This window comes from Lonchura striata, chromosome Z (genome assembly GCF_050655825.1).
Source record: "Lonchura striata isolate lonStrDom1 chromosome Z, ASM5065582v1, whole genome shotgun sequence".
NCBI classification, from domain to species: domain Eukaryota; kingdom Metazoa; phylum Chordata; class Aves; order Passeriformes; family Estrildidae; genus Lonchura; species Lonchura striata.
The window spans coordinates 3,230,521-3,256,619 of NC_140740.1; the positions used below are offsets into that span (position 1 = coordinate 3,230,521).

Genomic DNA, 26,099 nt, shown 5'->3' on the forward strand with positions numbered 1-26,099 from the left:
TCTTGTTTTGTTTGTAGTTCAACTGAAATTTTTTATCAGTTTGTTGCGAGGAGTAGGAGACCTGTTTGAGGCACCAGAGTCTGTGAAAGTTGAGATTTTTATGACAAGCTCCATGGTTTAGTTTGTGTTTCCAGTGACATAACTAGTTAAATGTAAACCAGATGTGCTTTGAAGTTCATTTCCAGGAATGTACAGTGGTCTGTTTCAATTTTTCTTTCTCTGACGTTTACAATGTATGCTCACTACACTTGAGAGAAAAAAAAATTAAAACACACCTCAATAAATATCTTCATACATAGCAGGTTTTATTTTACCATACAGAATAGTGTTAAAATCCATTTGATTTGTTGATTACTCTTTTAAAAATTACCAATTTAGTATTATTGTGAAAAGCTGTAGGGAAACAATTTTTGGATTTTGTTTACATTGGGCATATAATACTTTTTCACTTGATTCGGCAGTGCAGTCATGCTGAAATGCACTTAATATAATCTTTTAATTTTATTTTCTTTCCTGGATGGTGATTTTGGGATGCAGTCAATGCACTATTATCAGACTATTGCTATCCAAATTTATTTGGCTTGGGGGGTTGCTTCTTTTTTTTCTTCTTACTTAGCATAGTGATAAAGCATATCAAATGCAGAAAGACCTAAAGCATGGCCAAGGAAGCCAAGAGAGCTGACTTTGCTTTTCAAAAGCTATTGAATTTTAGCCTTTCTATCTCCACTTACTTGCTTCTTTTTTTGGAATTTCAGGGACATTGTCTTCCAAGCGTGGCCCTCAATTATTTTTGTCAGGTTTTTGTTTAAACTCTGAAAATTGGAAACAAAAAATGTCTTTTCTTAGAAGAAAACTAGCTGTAATCCCACTTTGCTAAATGCCAGGGAAAATCAAAGATAGGCACGATAATCTTGTATTGCCCCCATAAATATGAAGCAGTTTAATTTTCATGCATCTTCTTGAAGTGATGATTTAGACAGTGGCACCTGTCTGCTTTTATTTTGTCTTGTGCATTGATTGTGTCTGTGCAATCCTCTGTTTGAGGTCAGCTGCCAGCTGTTAAAACAGTGTGACACTTGACATGAAAATCACCCATTTTCAGCTTTAAGTACCTTCACAGATGATGCCTGGTCCCTCATGGAAATTTCTCTCACATTGCAACTTAGTAAAAGAAGGGAGGAACACTCGTGATTATTTGCACAGAGACTACATCACTTCAGTTTTGTTTGTCCTGTCTTTTCAATTTTTTCTCACTTTTTTTTAAAGCTAGACAAACTTCTGAAAGCGAGATGGCAGATGGAGAGGAAGCAAAAGCGTGTCTTTGTCCCAGAGCATTTCTATTCAGAGGATTATTTGACATAAAGTAGACACTTAAGATTACTTTTTTTTTTTTTTTTTTTTTTTTTTTTTTTTTTTGTGTCTGAGTGATTTTTGATTTTAGGAACCATTTTTGTTTCTCTGCAAAAGCAGCAGAGAGCTCTCCCCACCACCAGGTATTGCTGCCTGGGGAAGCCAGAGAGTGGGAAGCAACAGAGGCAGGTAGCATTCCCTGGGTAATAAAAACTTAAAAACTGAGGTAATATAATATAAAATATATCCACAGGGAGGAGAATTCCTTGGTGCAGAGCAGATAATTGCTGGTGAGGACTCTGGATTGCCAGCTTTGAAGCAGAGGGACTTGGGAGTTTATTCTGTCAGAACTAACAATAAGGCACATTGTCTTGACCTGATGAAGCCTCTTAGATTTTACATCCGTGTCGCTGTGTATAATTAATCTGTAAAATGGGCAATCCACATTTTAAAATCAGGCTTCAGAAACATAAAGCCCTTTCGTTGTTCAGAAAGTAGCTGACAGTCCAGGACAAGTCCTGTTTGCTCTTTGTAGATAAGTCCATTAAGGAAAGGATCTGTGAAAGCTGGCTTTTAAATTAAATTCTTGTTTTGGCATGAAGAGATTCATCACAGTTTCCAAAGTTTACTGATTCTGGGCATTTTTATCTCTCTCTACCTTGCTTTATTTTTTTTTTTTTCTAATTAATACATGCATATTATTATATATATATTTGGAAATGCATTTCTTCCTGTGATGCACATCTCTAATGAAATGAAAGCTTGATGCATTATAACAAAATAGCAAATTGAACCTCTTAGAAAACTTGAAAAAAAAATATGAAGGACATGTCACTTTGTCTTGAAAATGATCTCTTGATGCTATTAATAACCCTACTGCTTAGCTAGATATGACATTAGGTTATAATTAATTTAAATTAAGATGGTTTAATTTATAGATACTACAAGATATTCCTCAAGCACTACTTGCAAATATAAGCAAGCAACTCAACATTTTTTACTTCAAGTCTGCCAGAGGGAACTGGCTGGATTAGAATGTATGGCTTGATTCAGGATGAATATAAATAAAATAAATTGGTTGGGTTCAGAAAGAAATGGTGGATATGCATCAACAGTTCTTGGAGAGAGTGTGTTTTACAGTTTCAATCTTAAAACTGATTTCACTTAAAAAAATCCGCAAATAATGCTGTTTGCAGGGGTCCTATTCTTGCATGTGAACAAGTTTTAAAACCTCACAGGGACAATAAACAGGATTTTGGGGCTAAAAAGAAGTACCATTTACAGTATTGCAATTAAACTGCTATTTCTTCAACGTTTCCATAACTAGAGAATTGCAGCCAGCATTGTGATATTTTGCTTCCGACAGGGTTTTCTTAATTCTTCTCATGGAGCCATAAATGGCAGAAACAATGAGGGCTTTGTTTGTGCTCTGCGTGGTGTGGCTGGGAATGCATTTTCATTCTGTGAAAAAAGAGGGTTTTTTTTCTCACAGAACAGTTGTAATTGATGCTGGAGAACTTTGTGGCCCATGGTGTTGGAAATTAATTGTCCTTGTAGAAAAGTGCCATTTAATTAACACCTCCAAGATATGTGCACTTCTAAATACAGGCTACCTGGCTGTCCCTGTATCTTTTGAATGTCTTGCTGGGAGGAGAGGATGGGCAAATATTTCAGGCAGTCCTGGCCCCTCACAGTCCACAACAGCATTTAGGGAGTATAAATTACTGTGTACTACTTCCCAGAAGCACTCTGTAGTTCTAATAATGCCTTTTGTTTCTGGATTACAGATATAAATGAATGTGAAAGCAGCCCATGTGTCAATGGTGCCTGCAGGAACAACCTTGGGTCGTTCCACTGTGAATGTTCATCTGGCAGCAAGTTGGACCCTACAGGACTGATTTGTATTGGTGGGTGTTTCTTCCTTTTGTTTTCCCTTAAAAAAAAAAAAATAGATATATATATTCTACACTTATCTAAAAATGTTAGCATCCTTTGAGGATTCTTTTGGGAAAAAAAAAAAGCAGAACACTGCAGAGATTTTATTGGAGTAAGCAGCAACAGTTGTCTGCAGGATGTCAGTGGCATTATCTCTGAAAGACATTCTTTAATGAGTTTTTTTTTACCTTGGCTTTCTAAGAAAATTCAGAAGGCTCGCAGTCTTCTGTACTTTGCAGGTGTTCATAAGCTGCCATTGTTTCATATTTTTTGTGTAGCATAATTGAAATTATTGTAGGATATGTGCAGTGCTCCAGCTGTATTGCAGTGTCATTAATAAGTGGGTGTCATTATTAAGTGGGTGATGCTAATTTTTGTTTTTATATGGATTTGTTTGGCGTTTCTCATTTGCATTTTCTTCTCAGGATTTTCTTAAGATGGAAAAATGAATGCAAAGACCCGAGCTTCTATTTAATTATGGACTTCTTCCATGCCTTAATATATTTTTTAAGTGAATATTATTTTTGTGTCTAAGTTTTCTTTTATATTTTCTTGTAGCATTACTGGCTGGTGAAGTTTATTATTGATTTTGTAATTTTCATGTTGTGCAAAATTCTTGATATAACCACATTAACCTATGCTTTTTGTACCTCTTATTTTTAATCTTGTGTTCTTCTATCTGAAGGGACCACAAGTTCACCAAGAACCTAATTATAAGTGTTCTGGATTTACTTTACAAATGGTTTTTGTTGCGTTTTTGTTGTTTACAGTATGAGGTCCCATTTGGCCTGAATAGCAGTGATACATAACATAAAAAACCAAAAAAAAATTAGCTGAGTAGTCAGATAAAAATGGAAGAACAGGATCCAACTACCTCCTGTGAACCTAATGATTAGTTTTTCATGTTGACAAAAATTGTCTCAGGAGATTTTTTTCCACTACAAGTGTGAATATGTTAAGACAGAAGGGTCAGAAGTAGAGCTAATGCAAGACATACAGATTTTTACTGCTAAAGCTCAGTCTTTCCACCTTGGTCAATATTTTATTGGCATTGGAAGCAATGAGAGGAGGCAGGCTGGGTTATTGAAAAATGAGTGAGGGGCTGGAGATTAAAGGTGACTAACTGTGTAGAAAAACTCAAAAGTGTTTTTATCCAATGTATGCCATTTTAAATCTCAAGTTGGTTTTCCTCCATTACCCCTATAGAGAAAAACTTAAATTTATTGGTCCTTTTTTTTTTTTAACAGATTCTACAGTGCTTCTGTAAAGCACTGCTGTAACACATATCTTATTCCTAAACATATATGAAGGGCTAAAAAAGTATTGAGGCTTAGGATTTTTTTGTGTTCTGCATAGGAATGACCAAAGTAAGGTAATGTTCTATTCTGACAAGTTGTTTTTTTGGTTTTTTTTTTAAATTTCAAATTTTATGTCATGTCAGAACCAGAATCAGCACCACATTATTCAGCATAGACATTAGCCATTTGTCTCTTTCTATGAGCTTTCCTGGGCAGAGAGAGAAAAAGCCCTTGCTCAAATTACAGTAATTTGCACTCAGATTTGAGCTCAAACCTTCAGCAAATCAGAGTTGTAAGTTCAGCAGTTATAATAAAAACTTTCAGCAATGATGTTGACATACTTTTCTTGCCCTTGAGCAGGTTTTGCAATATTAAGACCATGCTCATGTAGGGGAAAAAAAGGGGAATTGTTTTTGAAGCATATTTGAAGTATACAAGCGTTTCATTGCTATTTTGGGAATTGCCTATACCTTAGGGCTACTGCCATTTGTGCTGTTTGAAATACACACTTTTACATGCTTTTAACACATATTTTAGTCAAGGTTTTTGGAGTACATACAGTGCACAGTAAGTACAATGCCATCTGCCTGTAGAATGCATATATTCTTCTTCAAGTTGGAATCAAAGAGATAAGAGTAACAGAAGGAATGCTTTGATGTTGGATAATAACATTTTCATCAACGATTTCTGTCTGGACAAAAGAGATGATGCAAAATAAAGGAATACCCTGAAAAGGATAAGACAAGCAGACTTTGGCAGGATAGTGTGGATGCAGTTCTTGTGAGCAGAAGCACCTGCTAATTTTGTAGAAATTAAATAATTTTTGAGACATTGATTTTGATTTTTCACTCCTATAAAGTAGGCAAGTAAAAGGAAATAATGTTGAGCTCTGTATTTATGCACTTGTTCAAGTGTTGAGCTCTGTCCCACATGTTTGAGACCAATGTTAACCTAAATAATACAATTGTTTTACACTTAATTGTTAATGAAATACCCTCCCCAGTTTCTGGGGCTGATTTCACTTACATTATTGGGTGAGGGCTTTTTTCCTGTTGCTTTAACAAAAGCAAGGTTGTGCTCCCTGCGGTACACATCATTTTTTAGGATGACAACTTGGTAGAAAAGTTGAAGCTGTTTGGAAGAAAATAAGTTGGAATGATTCTGTCTCAAGCACGTTGTTCCTGAACATGAGGTATTGGTAATATGTCTGGCTTTTTGCACATACAGTGCATGTAAATCTTAAACCCAAATCCTATTCTCCCTTCATTATTCTTCAAACTAAATTTGTCTCAGTCACTTTGAACTCTTGAGTATGCACCTACATTTAAACCCTGCCCAGGCTGTTCTCCCATTTTGGGTCTGACTTTACAATCCTGTCTCAAGAAATGTTGCACCATTTGAGAGCAACCTTGTTAAGGCAGGGAAGTGCAAAGGTGTTGAAGGTAAAACTTACAAAGTATGTACCTGATTCGAGGTCTGATTGATTTTTTAAAGTGTAATTAATGCAGCAGCAGAACCAGACCCCTAAAATAATATAGAACACTCCTACTCACCACATTTTTTTTGTTTTTTGGGTTTTTTTAACTTCCTTGCTTCCTTCTCTTGAGGGCTTCCCTTCAAGAGAGACGAGCTGCATTTCAGAAAGGGTTCAGGCCTCCACTTGGGAAAGGGAGTCCCACATCAAGATCTCTGGTTTTGTGTATTTTAAATGGATCAGCCACTAGCTGAAATAAATTATTAAATTCACTGCAGTGTCTGGAAGACCTCTGCCAGCTGTGGGACCTGGACTGAAAAATGTCTCAGGCAGTGTGGTTTGTTGGTCACTTTCAGTGATATTGCTATCTCTTTACACCAGCTCTAAACTAAAATGTGTATGAAATTACTCTTATGGAAGCTTTTTCTTTTTAAAGAGAGCCTGTGCTCCTTTGGTACTCTGCCTGCTGCTGTCATGGACATGGCACGCCAGCTCTTCTGGCTGTGACAATTCTGTATTGTTTTTTGCTTTCTGTTCTGCTGCAGACAGCCTGAAGGGGACTTGTTGGCTTAATATCCGAGACAGCCGCTGTGAAGTCAACATCAATGGTGCCACGCTGAAATCTGAGTGCTGTGCTACTTTAGGAGCAGCCTGGGGCAGCCCATGTGAACGGTGTGAATTGGGTATGCTCCAGCATCCTGCACCTTTTGGCAGAAGGGAATAAGTGTCACTAGTAGATTCTTATCATCTCTGTATATTAAAAAAAAAAAAAAAAACAAACAACAAAACATCTCCAAAAAACGAAATAAAAAAACCAACCAACAAACCAAAAAAAACACCAAACCCAACCCCTGCTCCCAAAAACCTATGAAAAGAAGTTGTCTTCTTTAGAAGTTACCTATTTTAGACTTGTAATCTGCACCATCAGGGGTCATTCTAATAACTTTGAAGCATATCAGGAAATAACATGTGAATAAACTTCTTAATGGCTACAATATGTTTCATCTCCACAAGGACTATGTATTGATTGGGATAGGGAGGTAAAGCACTGAAACAGTAAAGTGAAATATCTGGTGAAATTCATTTTTATGTTGTGGGCTGTTAACACTTTTTTCCCAGCTCTTTTCAAACATGTAGCTTGTGTACCATTATTGACTGCTGTTAGACTGCAGGACTAGTTGTGGAAGCTGGAAGCAGCAGTGCTAACTGTACTCTAGTTTATGGCAAAAATCTTGATCCCTTTATGGTTTAAAAAGTGCCACTGGCAGCTGAACTGGTGTCAAGATGTTTTAGCCTCTCATTTTTAATTGGAACAATAACTGTGGGCACATGTATCCCCCCTAACAAGCAGAGTGCAAGCAGCATCCAGCAGAGCTCTAAACTGTGCAGTGCAGCAAGGATATTCCTTTGGACTGCAGGAAGCAGCACGGTCAGGTTAGACTGGTAAAACTGATCAAAATCTAATCAATATAGAAAGATAATTAGCTCAGATTGGGTGTGTTTGGGCTCTGAATTTCCTATTCCACAGCTAGTTAAATTACAGCAAACTCTGAAATCATTATATGATGCTACATTCTACATGCATCTCTTAAAGTAATCTCATTGCTCAGATCCATTATTACGCTTTGATGGGGGAGAAAAGCTGATAATTGACATTTCTACAGTTTCAAATCTTCAGGCCTCTTGAAGGATTTTTACCTTTTATCTACATGGGAGTGCAGGGACTGATGTGATTAGATGCTGAGAATTTCACTAAGGAAAGCACATGAGAAAGTAACATTTTAAGATTAATTTCCTCAGCTGTTTACTTAGTTTAAACAGCATGTATGAGTCAATACTTTTATTGATTGACGCCTAAGCACTCCCCACTTACACAGCAAAATTATTAGCGAATTCTGAACATACATATATTTTTAAATGTTCTGCTCCTGCCTTCCTGTCCCTCTAAAGCAGTCACAATATCTTTCTGCCTTTGATTTCAGACACAGCTTGCCCAAGAGGACTTGCCAGAGTGAAGGGTGTTACCTGTGAAGGTGAAGTTTTTGTGTCTTACTAAGACGTACTTTTCCCCCTGCCTTGAAAATGTGATAAAAGGGGATTTATTGTGCTGTTTCTTTCCTGTCATTTAAAATTCTCCATGAAGCTGAAGCTCTCCCCTTGGAGCCAGCAGGTAACTGAACTCTCTGTGTCCCAAACAGACGTGAACGAGTGCGAGGTTTTCCCTGGGGTTTGTCCCAATGGGCGTTGCATCAACAGCAGAGGCTCCTTCCACTGCGAGTGTCCCGAGGGGCTGACCCTGGATGGAACAGGGCGAGTGTGTTTAGGTAAGAGCACACCCCACTCTCACAGCTGTGTCCCACAGCTGTCCAAAATCCTTCTTCAAAGGGCTGGAAGGAAAGCATGGTTTATTTCTGAATTATCCCAGATAATGCGCCTGCCTAGATATCAAATATCTGTGCCAGTAAAGTGAAGAGCTGCTAATTCCTTCGAGGAATATGAGTTTGTTTTGAGGCTTGTTTTGCCCTCAGTGCAGTCAGTAGGCTGTGCTAAAGTGCTGTCCCTGCTCTGACTCTCGTTCAGGAGCTGCAGTGTCCCGGGTGATGGATGGTGAGCACAAATATGCTGGTGCAAATTAGTCCTTTTTTTTCCAGTGCACAGGCCAGTGTGTGGTTCTTTTCCTGACATTCGAGTACACAAGTACAAGATTTTTGCCTGCACACTTGGTTAATTTGTCTTCTGGTTGACCTGCTTTGCTGCTAATGGGATGGACCTTTGAGTATAATAGCCATAATTAACTTTTCTGGAAACTTACTGTATTTTCCTTCTAACTGGTATTACAGTAAGCCTAACAACAGTCGGCTTTTTTGTTTTTAATCTGTATTCACTGCAGTATTAAATTAATTCAGTAACATAAATACAGGGAGGATTTTAAAAAAATATATCTTTTTTTTACCATTTAATTTTTTTTCTTTTTTAACCACAAAAGCCACAAAAAGATAATTTTATCATAAATAAGTCAGATTACCTGGTACAATAAAAAAATAGATGTGTTTGTCCCATCAAATATAAGGGTCATTTTATAAGTGAGAATACTTGGTACAGTAAAGAAATACATGTGTTTATCTTGATACTGGGAGACAGCAGCATAAATTCTTGTACTTTTATGTGGCATGGGAAAGATGCAGAAATTTAACTACAGGGCAACACTAGCAACTTCAAATGGCTGAACATTGTGCAGAAATGCAGTCGTGAGCAGGAGTTGATTTTAATGCGTGCTTGTGTTCTGCCAATTGACAGGGGTGATTTAAAAAACACAGACACCAATGGAAAGAGTGGTTTTATTTTACTAAGAATGTAAAGGCAACACAAAGAATAATGCATCCAGTAAAACTAAATGCTTGGCTTTAGCAACAAGCAAAAGTAAGCAAGGTAATGCACCTAATTATTATTATATGAGAGAAAGGGTAATGATTGAGGACAGTACACCCCCAATTGCCTAAATACGTCATCATCAGCCAGATTCTCAGTTACTGGGGAGCCTCTGTCATAATGAGAACCTGGAGAAAACTTCCCAGCAATTTGGGAATATCCTACACCTGTAGCTGGGCTCTCCAAATTCACCCCGAAAGTGGGTCCAGCTTTTTTAGGCCCAAATCCCCAAGTCGAAGTGAATTGGTTGTATTTTTAGCACAGAAACTCCAGGATCTGATGGCACATGTCCCAGCCAGCAAGGGCCAGGGCTTTGCCAGGGCCCAGGGCTCAGCTTGGAGGGTTTCCTCTAAAATACCCCACAAACAGGCCTCTTCGTGAGGAAACTGATGCCTTTTCCAGGGCTGCATAAAAACAGAGGCCAGACAAAATTAAGGGGATAAAAAGCAGTTATATTTATTGAAGTGCCTTCAGGTACACTTCCTGAAGACAGACAAACCCCCCCAGCGGCTGCACCCAAAATGGATGACAGGCCACGGGTTTTTATACTTTTATAAGTTTGGTCCAGTTGCATATCAGGGGTTAATCTTTAATTACAGCTTCAGGTAATGAAGTCATTTACCGCATGCTTGCTCCCCGCAAACAAATTACTTGTGTTTACACTTCTTGGTATCTGAGACAGTGAGGTGTCCTTGATTCTCAGGCCTGGAGAGGAATTGTTGTGTCTGACCAAAAATGTATATGGAGTTTAGAGCTATACACTGCAGAATTGCAGGATTACATAAAAATACATGAGAAACACACAAAGTAAAATCCAAAGGCATCAGCGGCTGTTAGGAAATTTTCTTAAATTGATACATGCTTTGTAGATAACTACACAAGGTTGTGCAGAGCTGGCATAAGCACCTTTGAAGTCTGTTTTTAGCTAAATGATACTGGTGGTGTTAATCACAGTACCTAGGGGTCATTTTGGCTAAAAAATACTGGTGGTGTTAATCAACAGTACCCAGGGTTCATTTTAGTTAAATAATGCTGGTGGTGTTAATCACAGTACCCAGGGTTCATTTTAGTTAAATAATGCTGGTGGTGTTAATCACAGTACCCAGGGTTCATTTTAGTTAAATAATGCTGGTGGTGTTAATCACAGTACCCAGGGTTCATTTTAGTTAAATAATGCTGGTGGTGTTAATCACAGCACCCAGGGCTTGTCTCGTAAGTCAACTCCGGCTGAGGTCTGCTAGCCTGAGAAGCAGCGGAGTGGAAGGACAAATTATTTGTTGTTGAATGCAGATATTCGCATGGAGCCGTGCTACCTGCGGTGGGAGGAGGAGGAGTGTGTGCAGGCAGTGCCCGGCAGGCTGAGGATGGATTCCTGCTGCTGTGCCGTGGGAGCTGCCTGGGGCTCCTCCGGCTGCCAGCGCTGCCCCGCGCCCGGCTCCCAGGAACACCAGGACCTGTGCCCCAGGGGCCCCGGCTTCTCCAACCGGGGCGATGTTCTCACTGGAAGGCCGTTCTACAAAGGTGAGCCTCCCTTCTTCTGCCTGTGGGGTATGGTGGGCGAGATGGATAAAGGCATTGGTCTGAAAGAGCTGATGGCAGCGATGCCTTGGAGTGGCTGCCCGCCACTGAGGCAAGACAAGATTAAAAGAATAAAAGTGGGTGTTTATTGAACTTGTCAAAATAGTCAAAAGCCTCTGAGAGAGGCTACAGCCAAGATGGGAAACGATCATGATTCCGTTTAGGGCTGAATCCTCCAATTACAGCTTCAGGTAATTGTAATTTACTCTTAAGTTTGGCCCCCCGCAAATTTTGACAATTGTTTATGTCTCTGGGGCAGTAAGGTGTCCTTGAATTTCAGGCCCAGAGAGGAATTGTTTTGCCTGAATAAAATGGGAGAGCAGTAGTTGACAGGCTATGGGGGTTTTAGAGTTATGCACTGAAGCAGTACAGGATCTGAAAAATACAAAAGCTAAATCCTAAGGCATCAGTTCTGGTGTCTGAGGATTAACTGTGGGTGCGTCTGAGAGGGTATCCTGAGGAAATTCCTGGGTTTGAGGCTGCTTGCTGAGTGTGCCTGAGAGATGGGACATAGGTATTTGCCTGAAAGAGCTGATGGTACAGGTGGGGGGATTCTCTGTGTTCATGGGAGCTTGAGAGCAAAAGTTGCAAAGTCTGAATTGGGTAGGGAGGAGAAGGAAATTCCTGAAAGGAGAGGAGCTCTCAATTACAAGAATAGTGCAAAATATGCATGTTTTTTAAGGTAGTGCTTTGCAGGCAGTGAACTGAGCATCAGATGGTCACTGAAATCAGTTATTTCAGATGTAAATATAAAATATTACTAAAATTTGACCAGGCCTCTCTGGGAGACTGAAGAAGGATGGGTTCTTTCTCTGGTTTGCAAAATAAGTGTATGATTAAAAGGAGAGAGTGTCTGTTGTGTTATGATCATGAGGGCAGTGACAACAAGGATCTGCAGTGATAAAAGAGTGAATAAAAGTATTTTGTCCAGTTTTTGATAGCCCCACCTCCTGTAGAGCAACAGCAAAACAGAATAGGCTGGAAGATATTAAGAGACCAGACACAAGTTACTTCAGATGACTAAAATCTGAGAAGAAAAGCTGTTTTTCTTTGTCCAGAAGCTCAGGTGATCCAGAAATTTGTTAGGGTTTTTATTTTTTTTAAGGATAGATTCTGAAGCATTTGTCTTGGATTATTTTGAGCTGCTTTAGAAAGCTGTAACAGGTGAAACCTCTGCTTCACCATAATTAAGCTCTGCTTTTCAGGAGTTGTTTACTCTCAGGCAAAGCTCTTGATTTTCATTGGTGATTTACTAAAGAAATAAGGAAAATAATAACAACAACAGCAGCAACAATAATTTTACCAACATTTGTTTAATTTAAGAAATTAATTATTTAATAAATCTTGTCTAGACTGAGATTTTCTGAGGTTTGGCTTCCTGTTTCTGGTTTTTTTTTTATTTGGACCACTATGGTGTGCCATTCACAGAAATAAGTGGGAGAGAGATGTTTGTTTGTTTTGTTGAAGTTGATTCTCAGTTAAGGTCATCGCCTCAGCAAATTATTTCACAGAGTGCAGTTGGTAAGAAGGAAGAGGAAATTCCTGTTGATTCCATGTATCTCTGTGCTTAAGAATTTCTTAATTACTTTCTTTGTTTTTATTCCTAGATATCAATGAATGTAAAGTGTTCCCTGGCATGTGCATGAATGGTAAATGTAGAAACACAATTGGAAGTTTCAAATGCAGATGCAACAGTGGGTTCACTTTAGATATGGAGGAAAGAAACTGTACAGGTGAGTAAGCCTTGCATTTTCCACAGTTTTCTCTGGAATAATGGAGTAGTCCTGGTTGAAAAAGACCTGAGAAGACCAAATTGTTCCTTCAAGGTGTTGTGGAGAAAGGGAGCCCAGATGAAATTATCTAGCACCCTGGCAGTCTTGGAAACATCCAGTGATGGGGACGGCACCACATCTGTGGAGCTTTTTAAAGAAGCTTGCTCTTGTGGCATAGCTTGGTGATCTGGAAATCTAATGCCATTAGTTTCCTTCACTTTCTAAGAGCTTAATCTTTGGACAAAATGGCCAACAGTTTCAAGTTTCCCTTTCAGAAACGGATTATTTAATAAATACAACATTTTTGATTTTTGTAATTGTTGTTTAAGGTGCTTAGGTCATGCTGTATCAGTACAACCTGAAAAACCAATAAGGATCACCAGCAAAGCCAAGTTTAATGTTCTAACACAGAGATTATCTTATGTTCCTTATTCTCTGGTCATTATATTACCAAATTAATTTAGAAACTGCAAGTTAATTTTCATTTAGATTTGATGGCTGAGAACACACAAGAGCACCTCAGCAATTCTGACACCAGTGCAACGTTAACTCAGGAAGAGACAGACACGTGTGTTTAATTTACAAGTTTAGGATCTTGCTCTTTACTGTCTGGAAAATCTGAAGATAAGCACGACAGTTCTGTGGCTGTGGGAATTTGGATGCCTGCGTTGTGGGTGGCTGGCTCTGTGCTGAAAATGAAGGAGGTTTTGTTACAGGCGTCCATGAGTGTGTCTGAGTAATAACTGTGAAGTGTGGGTGGTAAGGCATGTTCACTGAGGTTGGTCTGGATGCTAACGTTGCCCTAACTGGTGATTTCCTTGTTTTTACAGTGATTGCATTGATGAAGAATGCATTTTATAAACTTTATTCCTAAACTAACCAGAATAGGTCAGAAAACTCCCTGCAAAAGCTTTATTTTTTTTATTCCCCTTCTGTTCTGTGGTGGTGGAATTACACCACTGAGCAGCTGTGGAGAAACAGGTTTTCTGAAATAGGTGACTTTTTTGCTTGTTTTATATCAGCAAGAAGTTGTTTTATAAAGTTTGCAGGAGCCCAGATTCTCAAGTAATGTGCCAGATCTGCCACGTGGGTCTGACACCTGCACACATCTGCGAGGACTGGCTGTCCTCACCCAGCAGAAACCTGTCCATGGGCAGTGACACAAAGGCCTCTCCTGCCACACTAACTTGTTTCACTGGATCATATCCACATTAAAATTCCTCCTTAGGTTTCTGACTCACTACCAGTGTGAGTTAAAAAGAGCTCTTCTGTCTTTTCTGCTATAGGTTTCCGCAGTGGGTTTAATTCAAACTTAACTAACAAGACAACCAGTGAACTGTAAATCTAGCTTTGATAGGAGCTGATTCCTAATAGGGAGGGTGTGTATAAACTTATAATGCTATTACTGGATAAATATGTTCATAATAATCAAATTATAATCAATGGCATTGTAGTAATGGATTCAGTTGATACCTCTGTAGAAATGATGTCTTGGAATGTCTTACACCTAGTTATTTCCTTAAGAATTTACCCTTAAATTATACTTAATAGAAGCAAACTTGATACGTAGTTTACTATGGCCTGAGAGCTCTGAACACTCAGCCTTACAAATCTTCCATGAGCTGTTTCACTTAATCAGATCATTCTATACGTAATTATTTTTTTCTCTGTTGATTTGCATACTGTATATGGTTTCTGTAGACTTAATTGACAGTGACATTTTTTTTCTGTAAAAGCGTGATAACCTTAAACCCAGTTTTATTTTTCTACATCTCCACTGCTATGAAACAGACATTGATGAGTGCAGGATCTCCCCAGACTTGTGTGGAAGTGGCACTTGTGTCAACACTCCTGGCAGCTTTGAGTGTGAGTGCTTTGATGGCTATGAAAGTGGATTTATGATGATGAAGAACTGCATGGGTAAGTTTTGCCAGGATGCCCTGGAGTCTCCTCTGCTGTGCAAAGCCTGGCTGTTCTCTGAGCTGCCACACTGAACCCTTCAGATGTGTCATTATTGTGACTTCATGAGCAAATGGGTCAGATATGCAGTTTATAGAGACAGATAAGTGAATTAAGTATACACCCTTGCTTGTTCTTTCTACTAATTACTTACATTCTTAAGAGACGCTTACTCTGTACAGGTGTTTTAGGATGGCAGCAACTCTTGACCCAATTAATTTAAAAATTGCTAATGGAGCATGCAAATACTTGGTAAAGCTAGGAATAGAAACCTGGTGTTTCAAAAGTGGTGTCAGTCCCTTTTTATTGCTTCTTCTAGGACTCAAGAACTTCTCACAGCATTTCCTGAAAAAAAAATACAGCTCTTCAATCTGTTTAAAGTTGTAAGAGTAGGTCTGGAGACACCAAAAGGTGTTTAACTACCTTGACTTGGGCTTCTGTCACCTTTTCTTGTTTTCCTGCAAATTCTGATGCTTGTAGACTTTTCTGGGAGCACAGGAATGCCTTTATGAGTTGTAGCCCGAATATTTCCCAGCCACACCATGGCACAGACAGGAGTTACCAAACTGAGGAGCCATTTAGGCAAAAGTTGATACACAAACATCCACCATAACTGCATCCACAGACAGGAATTTCAGTGCATACATGAACAGGTGTCTTACTGCCTTAAGCAATTTAAAAATATATACACATCACATTAATACACTGTTCTAAAGAACAATATCCAAAAATTTTCTGCCTTTGCTTGTGTTCCGTGTTTTCTTGTATATCTAATGTTAAATGATGAATTTCTGGTTTTTCTTGAGAGAAAAAAAATACTCACCTATAGAGTTCATAATGATATATATTTTTTGGTTTGCTCTGTTGTGCAGCATGAGAAGAGGAGCAACACCATGAAACGATTTATTTTGTAGACACTGGGAATTGCTTTTCTCTTTGTTGCCTCTTAAATATTTTTGATGGTTTCTTTGCAGATATAGATGAGTGTGAACGCAACCCTCTGCTATGCAGAGGTGGCACCTGTGTGAACACTGAGGGCAGCTTTCACTGTGACTGTCCCCTGGGGCATGAGCTGTCACCATCCCAGGAGGAATGCTTGGGTGAGTTTCAACTCAGGAAAATAATCTTTAGTTTGAGGAATGGTCAGTCCTTGGCAAAAGTGGGGTCTCAGAAATCTCTTAAACAAACTGATGTTCCTCCTTTATGTTGTAACTTCAAATAAAAAACTAAAAGCCTGTAAAATCCCCAGTGCCAGTTGACTACAAAGAGGAGTGTTTTACCAGGTCTCTTAGGGATTATTTAGCAAACTCAAAACTCATTGGAGCAACTTTAATCAGTCACAAAACGGTGTTGTCATGTGTAAAAATGCATCTCTCCTTTTAGCACGTAACCTACATAACTGATGAATTAAAAAAAAAGAAAAAAATAGGCAAAAAAGAAGCATATTATCTCTTTGGCTTATTTTCTTGGTAATTAATGCCCACAGCAGACTCTGTAATTAATGCTCTCAGACCTGACTCAGAGAAGATAAATCTTTGGACACTAGCTCAAACACAGCGTGCAGAACTTTATTCCTCAAACTGGAACATGCCAAGAACAAGAAAGAAATTGAATAAACCTGACAGCCACTGGTTTGAAATATTACCTCTCATTCTTCCTGGAATCTGAGCTGTTAAAGCTGGCAAATATCCTGAATTGCAGCTGATCTGAACAAATTCTTCCCCAGATGTAAACGAGTGCTCGTTGAGCGACAGCCTCTGCAGGAATGGGAGGTGTGTGAACATGGTTGGGACCTACCAGTGCTTCTGTGACTCTGGGTACCAGCCCACTCCCGACAGACAGGCATGCACAGGCAAGTGTTGTGCACCCACATGTGGCATTTCGTGCTTCAGCTGCATTGTTCCATCTGTCCCTGCTTTTATTTAACTTCATACCTTCCCTTTGGAAATCAGCGGGGCTTCTTCTTGTGTGCTTTGAGGCCTACCATGAGCTATTGTGGGAATACAGAAATATAAAGGAATAGAAAGAAGGTATAAAAAGGTGGTTGCTGCAGTGAGCTCCACAGAATATTTTGAAATTATACTTACTGTCCTACTCTATTAAAATCAAAGGTTTGAGGTGACAGCCAGAAAATACACTTAGATTTCTTGATCAGGCAAGAAAAGCTCCATGCATTGATGGTTTATCTTTCAGTTTTTTCTCCTTATCATACCATCTCTTTAATCCTTCACTATAATAATACTGAATTATATATTTACCAACACATCAATTCCATGTAAAGGAGAACAGCAGTGCAGATAGGGCTTTCTATTTGCTTATTATGGGGATTTTTTTTGCAAAATTGTGAATTTGTGCTACATTTCAAGCTTTAAGTTTCTCTGGGTTTCCCTTTTTTTCCCCTTTCCAAACTTTGTTTCTTGAGCTTTTTTTCACACCCCTAGCAATACACAGGAGCAAACCCAATATTTAACTTACCAGCTTGCTCCCACTGATGAAAAAAGCAGTTGAAAGAGGGGAAGATGAAAAAAATATAAATCAGAGACAGTAGAATGAGACTAAAAATTCAGAATGAAGACACTGATATACTTCTTTATGTAAGATGTGAAGGGAATATTATTTTTTCCTTAAAGAAGTAGACTTACTGCTATCAACGTTGCTTCTCCAGATATTGATGAGTGTATGATAATGAATGGAGGCTGTGACACCCACTGCACTAACTCAGAAGGCAGCTATGAGTGCAGCTGCAGTGATGGCTATGCTCTGATGCCAGATGTCAGGACATGTGCAGGTAGGTTTTTACACTGGAAAAACTCCCTCATTATCTTTCAGCCAAAATCAAAGTAGTGTTCCAGCCCATCCATGCCAGAGTGACATAATTATTATCTGCTTTGTTTTGTTTTGTTTTGTTTTGTTTTTTCCCTCAGATATTGATGAATGTGAAAACAATCCAGATATCTGTGATGGTGGGCAATGTAGCAATATCCCAGGGGAATATCGCTGTCTCTGTTATGATGGATTTATGGTTTCTATAGACATGAAAAGTTGTGTTGGTAAGTAGGTGTGTGCACAAAACTTAGTGTAAGTCTTGAAAATTCTTCAGGTTTTGTTTCGGGATGTTCTTTCTACTGCGTCATTGAAAGTGGGTGTTGAAATTACATATATTATTGAAAAAAAATCTATATGCCTTTTGGTAACTCCTTAACAATGAAACAGATCCCATAGTTAAAAAACATTGGTATGATTTTACTATAATGGAATATGTGTATTGAGAAGGGATCAGATGAGGAGTTCAGAAGGGGGACTTCAAAAATTTTTCTTTGCAAGAAAATTACTATGATCACGAATATGTTTTAAGAAAATGATTTTAAGTGAGTCTTGTAAGAAAAAGTTTGTTTCATATTCCTTTAATTAGCATTCCAAAAAAAGGTGAAAACAAATGGTATTTGTTTTACCACAGTAGTATTTCGACTACACATTTAGCCTTACTTGTTTTAGGGAATTTACGGAGTAGAACATCTGAAATGCATTACAACTTCATATAGTAGGAATTTTCACCTGAAATAAAGTGTTCCAAAATGACAGTAATGTCCAACTAATAATTAATTTATAATCACCTACAGATGTGAATGAATGTGATTTGAATTCTAACATCTGCATGTTTGGGGAGTGTGAAAACACCAAAGGCTCCTTCATTTGTCACTGTCAAGCTGGGTATTCAGTCAAGAAAGGAACCACAGGGTGCACAGGTAAAACAGATTTCCAGTGAATGTGTCACATATTTTGGTTGGCTCCCAGGTAAAATAAATGCACAAGTGTTACACACAAGAGAGAGTTGGTATCTGTGTATGTATATGTATATATATATATGTGTGTGTGTTTGTGTGTGTGTGTTTCACATCTGCTAGCATGTGCCAAAGTTTTAAAGGGAGTATCAATGCTGGAGGCCCCTTACAAACTAATTTAAAAGATGTTGGCAGCACAGGTTGTGCGAACACCCATGTTACAGAACTTGGCTTGGGGTGGCAAGGCTGCAGTTATGTTGGAAGTTTTTTTATCAGTGCTCTTTTTCACATGTACCTGGAGGATGAACTCAGCTCAAGCTGCAGGAAATGGCCATGTGGTCCAAGGAAAGAACAAAAGGGGGGAAAAAAAACCAGTAAAAAAATCCTTCAACCTTTGCCAACAATTTTTACAGTTCTGTTGTCACTCATAATCACTGTACAAGTTCTGTGATATTTAAGCTGTATCTTTTCTCCTGCATGCTCTCAAGAATCCAGGCTCATCCAGGAGAAGCTGATAGAATTCCTCCTGCAATTTTGTGTTTAGGAATCTGTTCTGTAACTGCTATGGCCATGGGTGCATAATTATTTCTATGACTGAAAAGTCTCTGTGCACCCAAAGAACTCATCCCAGTTTTAAACATAAAAAATCAGCCTATTTAATATTTCTGGAAAAGAGTATTAATTTCATGCTGAAAAGCACTTGTAGGAAAGTGGATTGATTGTCATGTTTGCAAACAGAGAGCAAAAATAAAATGAAATTGTAACTCCTTTGTACTAATACAGAATACCAAATAGCTTGCTTGAATTATTCTAAGTTCTTAAACATTTGTTTTTTAAAGGGCTGCAAACCCTCACAGTGGAAATACGTAAAATAAACAGGATTTTTAATATTCTGATGTAAATACTGATAGTTTGTTTTGTGCTTGTAGATGTGAATGAGTGTGAAATTGGAGCTCACAACTGTGACATGCATGCCTCTTGTGTCAACGTGCCAGGAAGTTTTAAATGCAGCTGCAGAGAAGGTTGGGTTGGAAATGGCATTAAGTGTATTGGTAAGTACATGGAAAACAAAGAGTTTTTTCTCTCTCTCCCCACTCTTTTTTTTTTTTTTTGAAAGCATGTAATGTGACTGTGTGATTAGTCCATTAGAAACAAAGAATTATTCTTCTGTCTGCTGTATCATGTGGATAGACATGTATGAAAGATTCTTATGTTTAACAGATTTGGTTTTCTAAGAAAAAAAATTTTACTGTCTTAGAAACATAATGTTGTAACATCTTACTGAATTAACTACGTATTTTACAAAGTTTATATACAAGTCCTACTAGAATGTGCAAAATAAAAAAAAAAACCATAAATTAAATAAATTTCATTTTATTGTTTTCTGTCAGTAAGGTATTTCCAGTCCTTCAAACATTTTTTTGGTAAATGTCTTATAATTTATCTGATTTATAAACCCTGATACAAACCAGATTGGGACTGGAGGGGTGAGAAACCTGTATCTTCATTTGCTGGACTGCTGTAGTTTTGTATGTTCCTTTGCCTTCATGTTTCAGTTTGGTTTGTAAGAGATTGTAATATTTGCTTTTTGTTTTCAGAACATTTTGGGCTCTATGGAATATTAGGCTTTATTGATGTAATGTGCTAAAAAAGTGACCATCTTGTTTCTTCTTCTTTTTTTCTTCTTTTCTTTCATACATATTAACATCCAAGTGAATAGCTTGTCTCAACTCTCATGCAGTGCATTGTTTTCACTTTCTTCTATTACTTGGGGAGACTTCCTAAATAAGTGACAGATTTTTACCTTGCTACATTTCTTTGGTTCAGTTTCTTTTTTTTAGAACTTATTTTGAATTTAAGCTCATTAACAGGACATTAACATCCAAGTAATGAGCCAGCTGAATTCCATCAACTGCTCAGAAATATTTTGCCCAGTCTCACCTGTTGTAATTTAAAGGAAGACGTTTTAAAATGAAGTCACTATAGATTAACCCTGTATCATCTAATAGTAAATGTGTGTATTTATGGAGACATAAATCATGCTTGCAGTGGTGCTGGCTATCTCGGCAGTTAATTACCAGCCAGTTTACTAATTACCAAGCTGCTGCCTACACTTTTTGACCCCAATGTGCAGATCTTGATGAATGCTCCAACGGGACCCAGCGGTGCAGCGCCAATGCCCAGTGTGTGAACAGCCCGGGCTCCTACCACTGTGCCTGTGCAGAGGGATTCACTGGAGATGGCTTTACGTGCTCTGGTAAGGGGATTTTGTGACACCTGACTTGTTCCTGGGGGTTCTTCTCTTGTATGGAACCTCTGGGAATCAGACTTAATCCCACAGTGTAAGACGATGAATGTGAAAATGTAATTTAAGATCAAGGTGCTCCCTGTCAGAGGCACCTGATTGTTCTTTTGATTCATGTCCCAGCTGGACCCACTGGGTCCATTTTTTGGGGGGAAGGTCCTGTCTGCTGCTTCTTCCTCCCCCTCATCTTCATGTCAATTGTTTGGAACATGCATGTCCTGCTTGCAGCAGTGCCTCTGCTCAAGAACACCAAATGCCAGCTCAATTACAGTTCCTCTCTCTGGCATCATCTATTGTCCCAGCACCCAGTAGAACAGGATGTGATCATTAACACAGGACTTCTTAAAAAGAAAAACAAGCTGCAGTTAAAAAACATTGCCTGTGTCTCTGTATTTAAATTTGTAGGTGAGAACGGACGCTGTTATTCACACAGGAAGTGACTCAAAATAAATTGGCACATATTGTATCAAGTATAAAGATCTTATATTGGATGTTAATCTTGTCTTGGATTATTCTGATCTTTATCATGTACAGAGTGGAGATGCAACATTATCTCTGCTCTCACCTTTTAACACATCCTGTATTTGGTCAGCCTATTTAGGTCTGAGAATGTATCCTAATCATAGTGAAATATCTAGAAAACTACTATGAGTGCATTTATTATTGACTAACTGGCTAATTACAAATATAAATTAATTTAAAGCTTGGAAACAGGGTTTTCTGATTAATAGTGTAAGGTATTTTACTTGAGAATAAAGACCTTCAAATATGACTTGGTTTTTGTATTTCAAGTTTTTGGTTCATGAGCACAATGTTTTATCCTTATATTGAGCTTCTGTGTTTCTCTAAAAATCTGATATAATACTAATTATGGACTAATAAAATGAAGAAAGCATATAATATTTTTTTTGGACAATTATAAGAATACCTGAAAAAATCACAATTTCTTATGATGACTGCAATGATGAATGCCCTCCCTTGCCATTCTCTTTCTTTATAGTTCTTTTGGGGCATAGTAGAAGAGTTCCTGGTGTGCAACTTGTCATGTTCCCCAGCCTCAAATAATATTTTTTAAAATTAATATGGTAATAATTTTCTATGTGTGATTTAGGAAAATTTGCCTTTTGGACATTTTTTTCTGTCAGAATAGCATAGAAATATATACCAAGAGGCAAAATTTTGAGCAAGACTTTGTTTAAGCAAAACTTTTTAAGCAAGGTATTTAACTTATTTGTCAAGATTAGTCAAGACTGGATCTGAAAAGCTTGCATTATCCAAAAAATTTTCATCTGTTGATGAAAAACAAGGAAGGAATGATGAATGTTGATGAAAATGTGGAAGGAATAATTTTGGAAACTGTGTTTGCTTTTCTGCATTATTTCAATTTACTTCAATAAGTGTTCTGTTTTATACTTTCAGTGCTCAACAGCGCTATTATTTTGGACAGCAGGCTATTTTTACGTGTATTTCTGCTGGTGAGATGCACGTAAATTTCTAGATTTCTGTATTTCTCTGTAGTTTCAGAGGGGCTTTCCTGTCTTCCACAGATGTTGATGAGTGTGCAGAGAATGTCAACCTGTGTGAAAACGGGCAGTGCCTGAACGCCCCCGGCACCTTCCGCTGCGAGTGTGAGATGGGGTTCACTCCTGCCTCCGACAGCAAGTCCTGCCAAGGTGAGCTGCTGCTGCTGCTGCCCCAGCTCTGCTCTCCGATTTTGGGTGGCTCTTTCACATACCAGAAGTTTCTTCAGCATGAATTATGTTGGGAGGTTGCTTTTGTCTTTTTTTTGTGATGTTTTCATGGCCTTCACCCATAAATCCCAGAGCAGATGTTTGCCTCAGAAATTTTGGAATTTTATTTTTTTAATTCCTTTTTTTCACTATTGGATAGTGTGTGGAAAATCCTGTGTTATCTTTCTAGTCCAGTTCAGCTTCTATTCCCTATTTTGTTCTTTTACCTTTTTTTGTGGTTTAAGTATAGTAGATGACTGTAGATGACTGTATAGTAGAAGAAGTTTTACACATTTTTAGCTGGCACCCCAAAGCTTTTATCTTATTTCATATTAGATGGTGAAAATCACATAGCATCTTTGGAAATTCAAATTCTTAGTGAGATAGGAAAAATAGGTTTCAAAATTTAATCGTGGCATGTTCCAACGTTCAGGTGTACATGTATGAACCAGACTTCAGAATAATTCAGGTGCTTCTGAAGAATTACCTGTGCCAGTGCATAATCAGATGTGTTAATTATCAAGTCCTATCCATCATCTTTATTGAATTTATTGAATTTATTGGTGCAGCTCAGTCATATTACAGTGGTACCAGTGGTCTAATAAAAATCCCCTAATAGATCCAAATCTACTCCAGCCAACCAATGTTTTGAAAAACAATGTAATTCTAAATTTTGGGTCATTGTGTTGAAGGATTTGGGTCCAACAATTGAAGGATTTTGGAGAAATGCTTGATATGTTACTGTAATTATAACAGAGTTCTGAAAGCATTGCATTGGTTAAATTGTGCTCTTGGATAGCTAAAATATCTGGGTGCTGAATTTTTAAGAGAAGTTAGCTTTAATTTCTCTCATTTTGAAGTTAATACTTTAATCCCTCCTATGGTAGGAAATGTCCTTGGCTGATTTCTACAGTCAAGGGGAAAAAACCCGTCTTCATTTAGTGAAATGAATGTAATAAAAGTTATTAATCCACTTTCTTCAGAAGTCCCATGAGATGTCAGTACATTAACTTCTTAGTTACCTGATTTGGAGGTCATTCCATGGCTGTACTCCAGGGTATTTAGAAATTTTATTTTCCAGATGAAATTGATTCAGGACTTCTGGATGTTAAGCATTCATTTTCCCTAAAAACATGTCTCTGAAATGGCCCTCAGAAGTTAACCTTTCTCATATGTTACTATAAAGAGGCATTTTATCACTTCTCAGCCTCTGGCTGAGGTAATCCCACCAGGTTAAAAGTAGATATTTTATTACTGTAATAATTCTAATAGTCCTTTTGCACATCTTGTGCAATATTAGTTCATCAACAGAGCACTGTACTCAGAATTTCAAATTAGGATTTGACTGTGCTTTGTAAAATGATATTAATGCTTTCCACTTCCATGTGTGTTCTAAAAATAATTCACTAATACATGCCAGAATTGCATTTGCCTTTTCCACAGCTGCTTTATTCTGGCAGCCTAAAAAGTCCTGCTGTCTGACAGTACATGGAGGGGTTTTTTTCCACTCCTATCCTACTTACTTTCAGCTCAGAAGTATTTTACAGTTTGTGCCTAAAGCCATGGCTTTGCAGTCTGTGGTGTCAGTGTTCATCTTCTTTCTACACTGCAGCTGACAAAACCATCCAAATTTCTGTCAGTGTCTTTCAACTTGATTTCATCTTCAATTTAGATGAGCATGCAGGCAGTCCTTCAGATGCATTTTAGCTCATCTGTGTGTAGTTAACTACATAACTATTTCAATGTGGGCTTGAGAAAATCACAGATAATTCTTACTTCCTGTATTCCTATTTTCCCTGTATTCTTCCCCCAAGGAAATATGACTGTTGATGCCGACACACTCTCTTCCTTCTTAAAACACTTTCTTTACAAATACAAATTCACAGAAACAAATTTTGTGTAGTGTTCTACACAAACTCAAAAATGTTAATTTTTAACATATTTTGCATGTGTCTGCTTTTGCTTTTATAGTGCTATGACACATAATAGCAACAGCAGTAATAATAACAATAATGTGGTACTACTGTGTAACTTTCTGGTTTTAATGCATTCCTTCAGACACGGATGAATGCTCCTTCCAGAATATTTGTCTGTTTGGCACCTGCAATAATCTCCCAGGAATGTTTCGTTGCATCTGTGATGATGGCTATGAACTGGATCGAACCGGGGGAAATTGCACAGGTAAATCACTGCTTTTCAGAAATACATCAGCAAAAAGGGTGGCTTCTTATATATGCAGATGAACAAGGATTGTTTTACTCCTTTGGTGTAAAGGAGTAAATTATTTTTAAGATTCTGCTAAAATTCACTTGTATTTGAAACTTTCTAAGATGTTTTAGAGAGTAAGATTATTCCTTTCTGTCCAATGAGCAGATTTATGAATGTGGATTTCCTGTTTTAGATATTGACGAATGTGCTGATCCCATTAATTGTGTTAATGGTCTTTGTGTAAACACTCCTGGAAGATATGAGTGCAATTGTCCTCCAGACTTCCAGCTGAATCCTACTGGAGTGGGTTGTGTGGGTAAGTAAAAGCTTCCTGAAATATCACTTTAAAAAATCACTGCTTTTATGCAAATAAGATAGAAAAATATCGATTCCACAATTCTGTATATCCTGTTGTTTAGCTTTTTTAGTGCTGTCTCTCTTGACATCAATAACTATCAATGTTCTTGAAGTGCCAATGACTTCAAGAGCACAACATTACCTGAATTCCTCCTTCTAGGTATGAAATTGGAGATGAATGCCTGAAGTTGTGGTGTGCAGCTGTAACCATGTGTGCTTTTTACGTAGATAACCGTGTGGGCAGCTGCTACCTGAAGTTTGGACCAAGAGGGGACGGGGGCCTGTCCTGCAACACTGAGATTGGGGTTGGGGTCACTCGTTCCTCGTGCTGCTGCTCGCTGGGAAAGGCTTGGGGGAACCCCTGTGAGACCTGTCCCCCTGTCAACAGCAGTAAGGAAATGTTCTCGTGTTCTCCTGCCTTATTTTAGAAGGGATGGAAAAGGAATTTGCAGTCTTTCACTGTGTTGCTGTACATTGGTCAAATTTCCCTGCCAGTGTCAGAGGGGACTTTTAATCTGTGGCTGGCTTGGTGTCTGTTCTCACACCAATAAATCAATGCTGCCTCTACAAGGTGCATCCCACCAGACCAGGTGATACTTTAGGTAGTTTTGAGCATTTTATTTTGCTCTTTTCTCCCATTAAAAAAAAAAAAAATTAATAACTTCACAGGTAAGAATGGAATAGAGTGCATACATTTGCTGGGCATTTTTGTTCAGCAGCTCCAAGCTGGTAACAAAATTAATTAATTATGTTTAGAACCCAAAGCATGGCTTTAATTTGGAGGAATTCATTATTCTCCAAGGAAGAGTGTTGATAACTTGCTACTTATGTCTAAGTCAGTCTTGAGTACTTTCAAACAATTACCTAATGATAGTTGTCAGCTTTGTAGAGCTTTGAAGGTCTTTAATGAATCATGCAACAC

At 38.1% G+C, this 26,099-nt stretch overlaps 1 protein-coding gene across 2 annotated transcripts in view; it reads left to right on the forward strand.

Annotated features, from left to right (window-relative positions):
• Nucleotides 1-26,099, forward strand: part of FBN2 (fibrillin 2) — a 114,956-nt gene that overhangs the window by 56,447 nt on the left and 32,410 nt on the right. For both annotated transcript variants that reach the window (XM_021551872.4, XM_085567223.1), the window contains 18 exons: nt 3,138-3,257; nt 6,603-6,740; nt 8,040-8,090; nt 8,256-8,381; nt 10,777-11,007; nt 12,672-12,797; nt 14,628-14,756; nt 15,770-15,895; nt 16,522-16,647; nt 17,461-17,583; nt 17,720-17,845; nt 18,416-18,541; nt 19,507-19,629; nt 20,712-20,834; nt 22,430-22,555; nt 24,671-24,793; nt 25,014-25,136; nt 25,406-25,567. In XM_021551872.4, the coding sequence (XP_021407547.4) occupies nt 3,138-3,257; nt 6,603-6,740; nt 8,040-8,090; nt 8,256-8,381; nt 10,777-11,007; nt 12,672-12,797; nt 14,628-14,756; nt 15,770-15,895; nt 16,522-16,647; nt 17,461-17,583; nt 17,720-17,845; nt 18,416-18,541; nt 19,507-19,629; nt 20,712-20,834; nt 22,430-22,555; nt 24,671-24,793; nt 25,014-25,136; nt 25,406-25,567 (2,328 nt within the window). The remainder of the gene's footprint in view (nt 1-3,137; nt 3,258-6,602; nt 6,741-8,039; nt 8,091-8,255; nt 8,382-10,776; nt 11,008-12,671; nt 12,798-14,627; nt 14,757-15,769; nt 15,896-16,521; nt 16,648-17,460; nt 17,584-17,719; nt 17,846-18,415; nt 18,542-19,506; nt 19,630-20,711; nt 20,835-22,429; nt 22,556-24,670; nt 24,794-25,013; nt 25,137-25,405; nt 25,568-26,099) is intronic.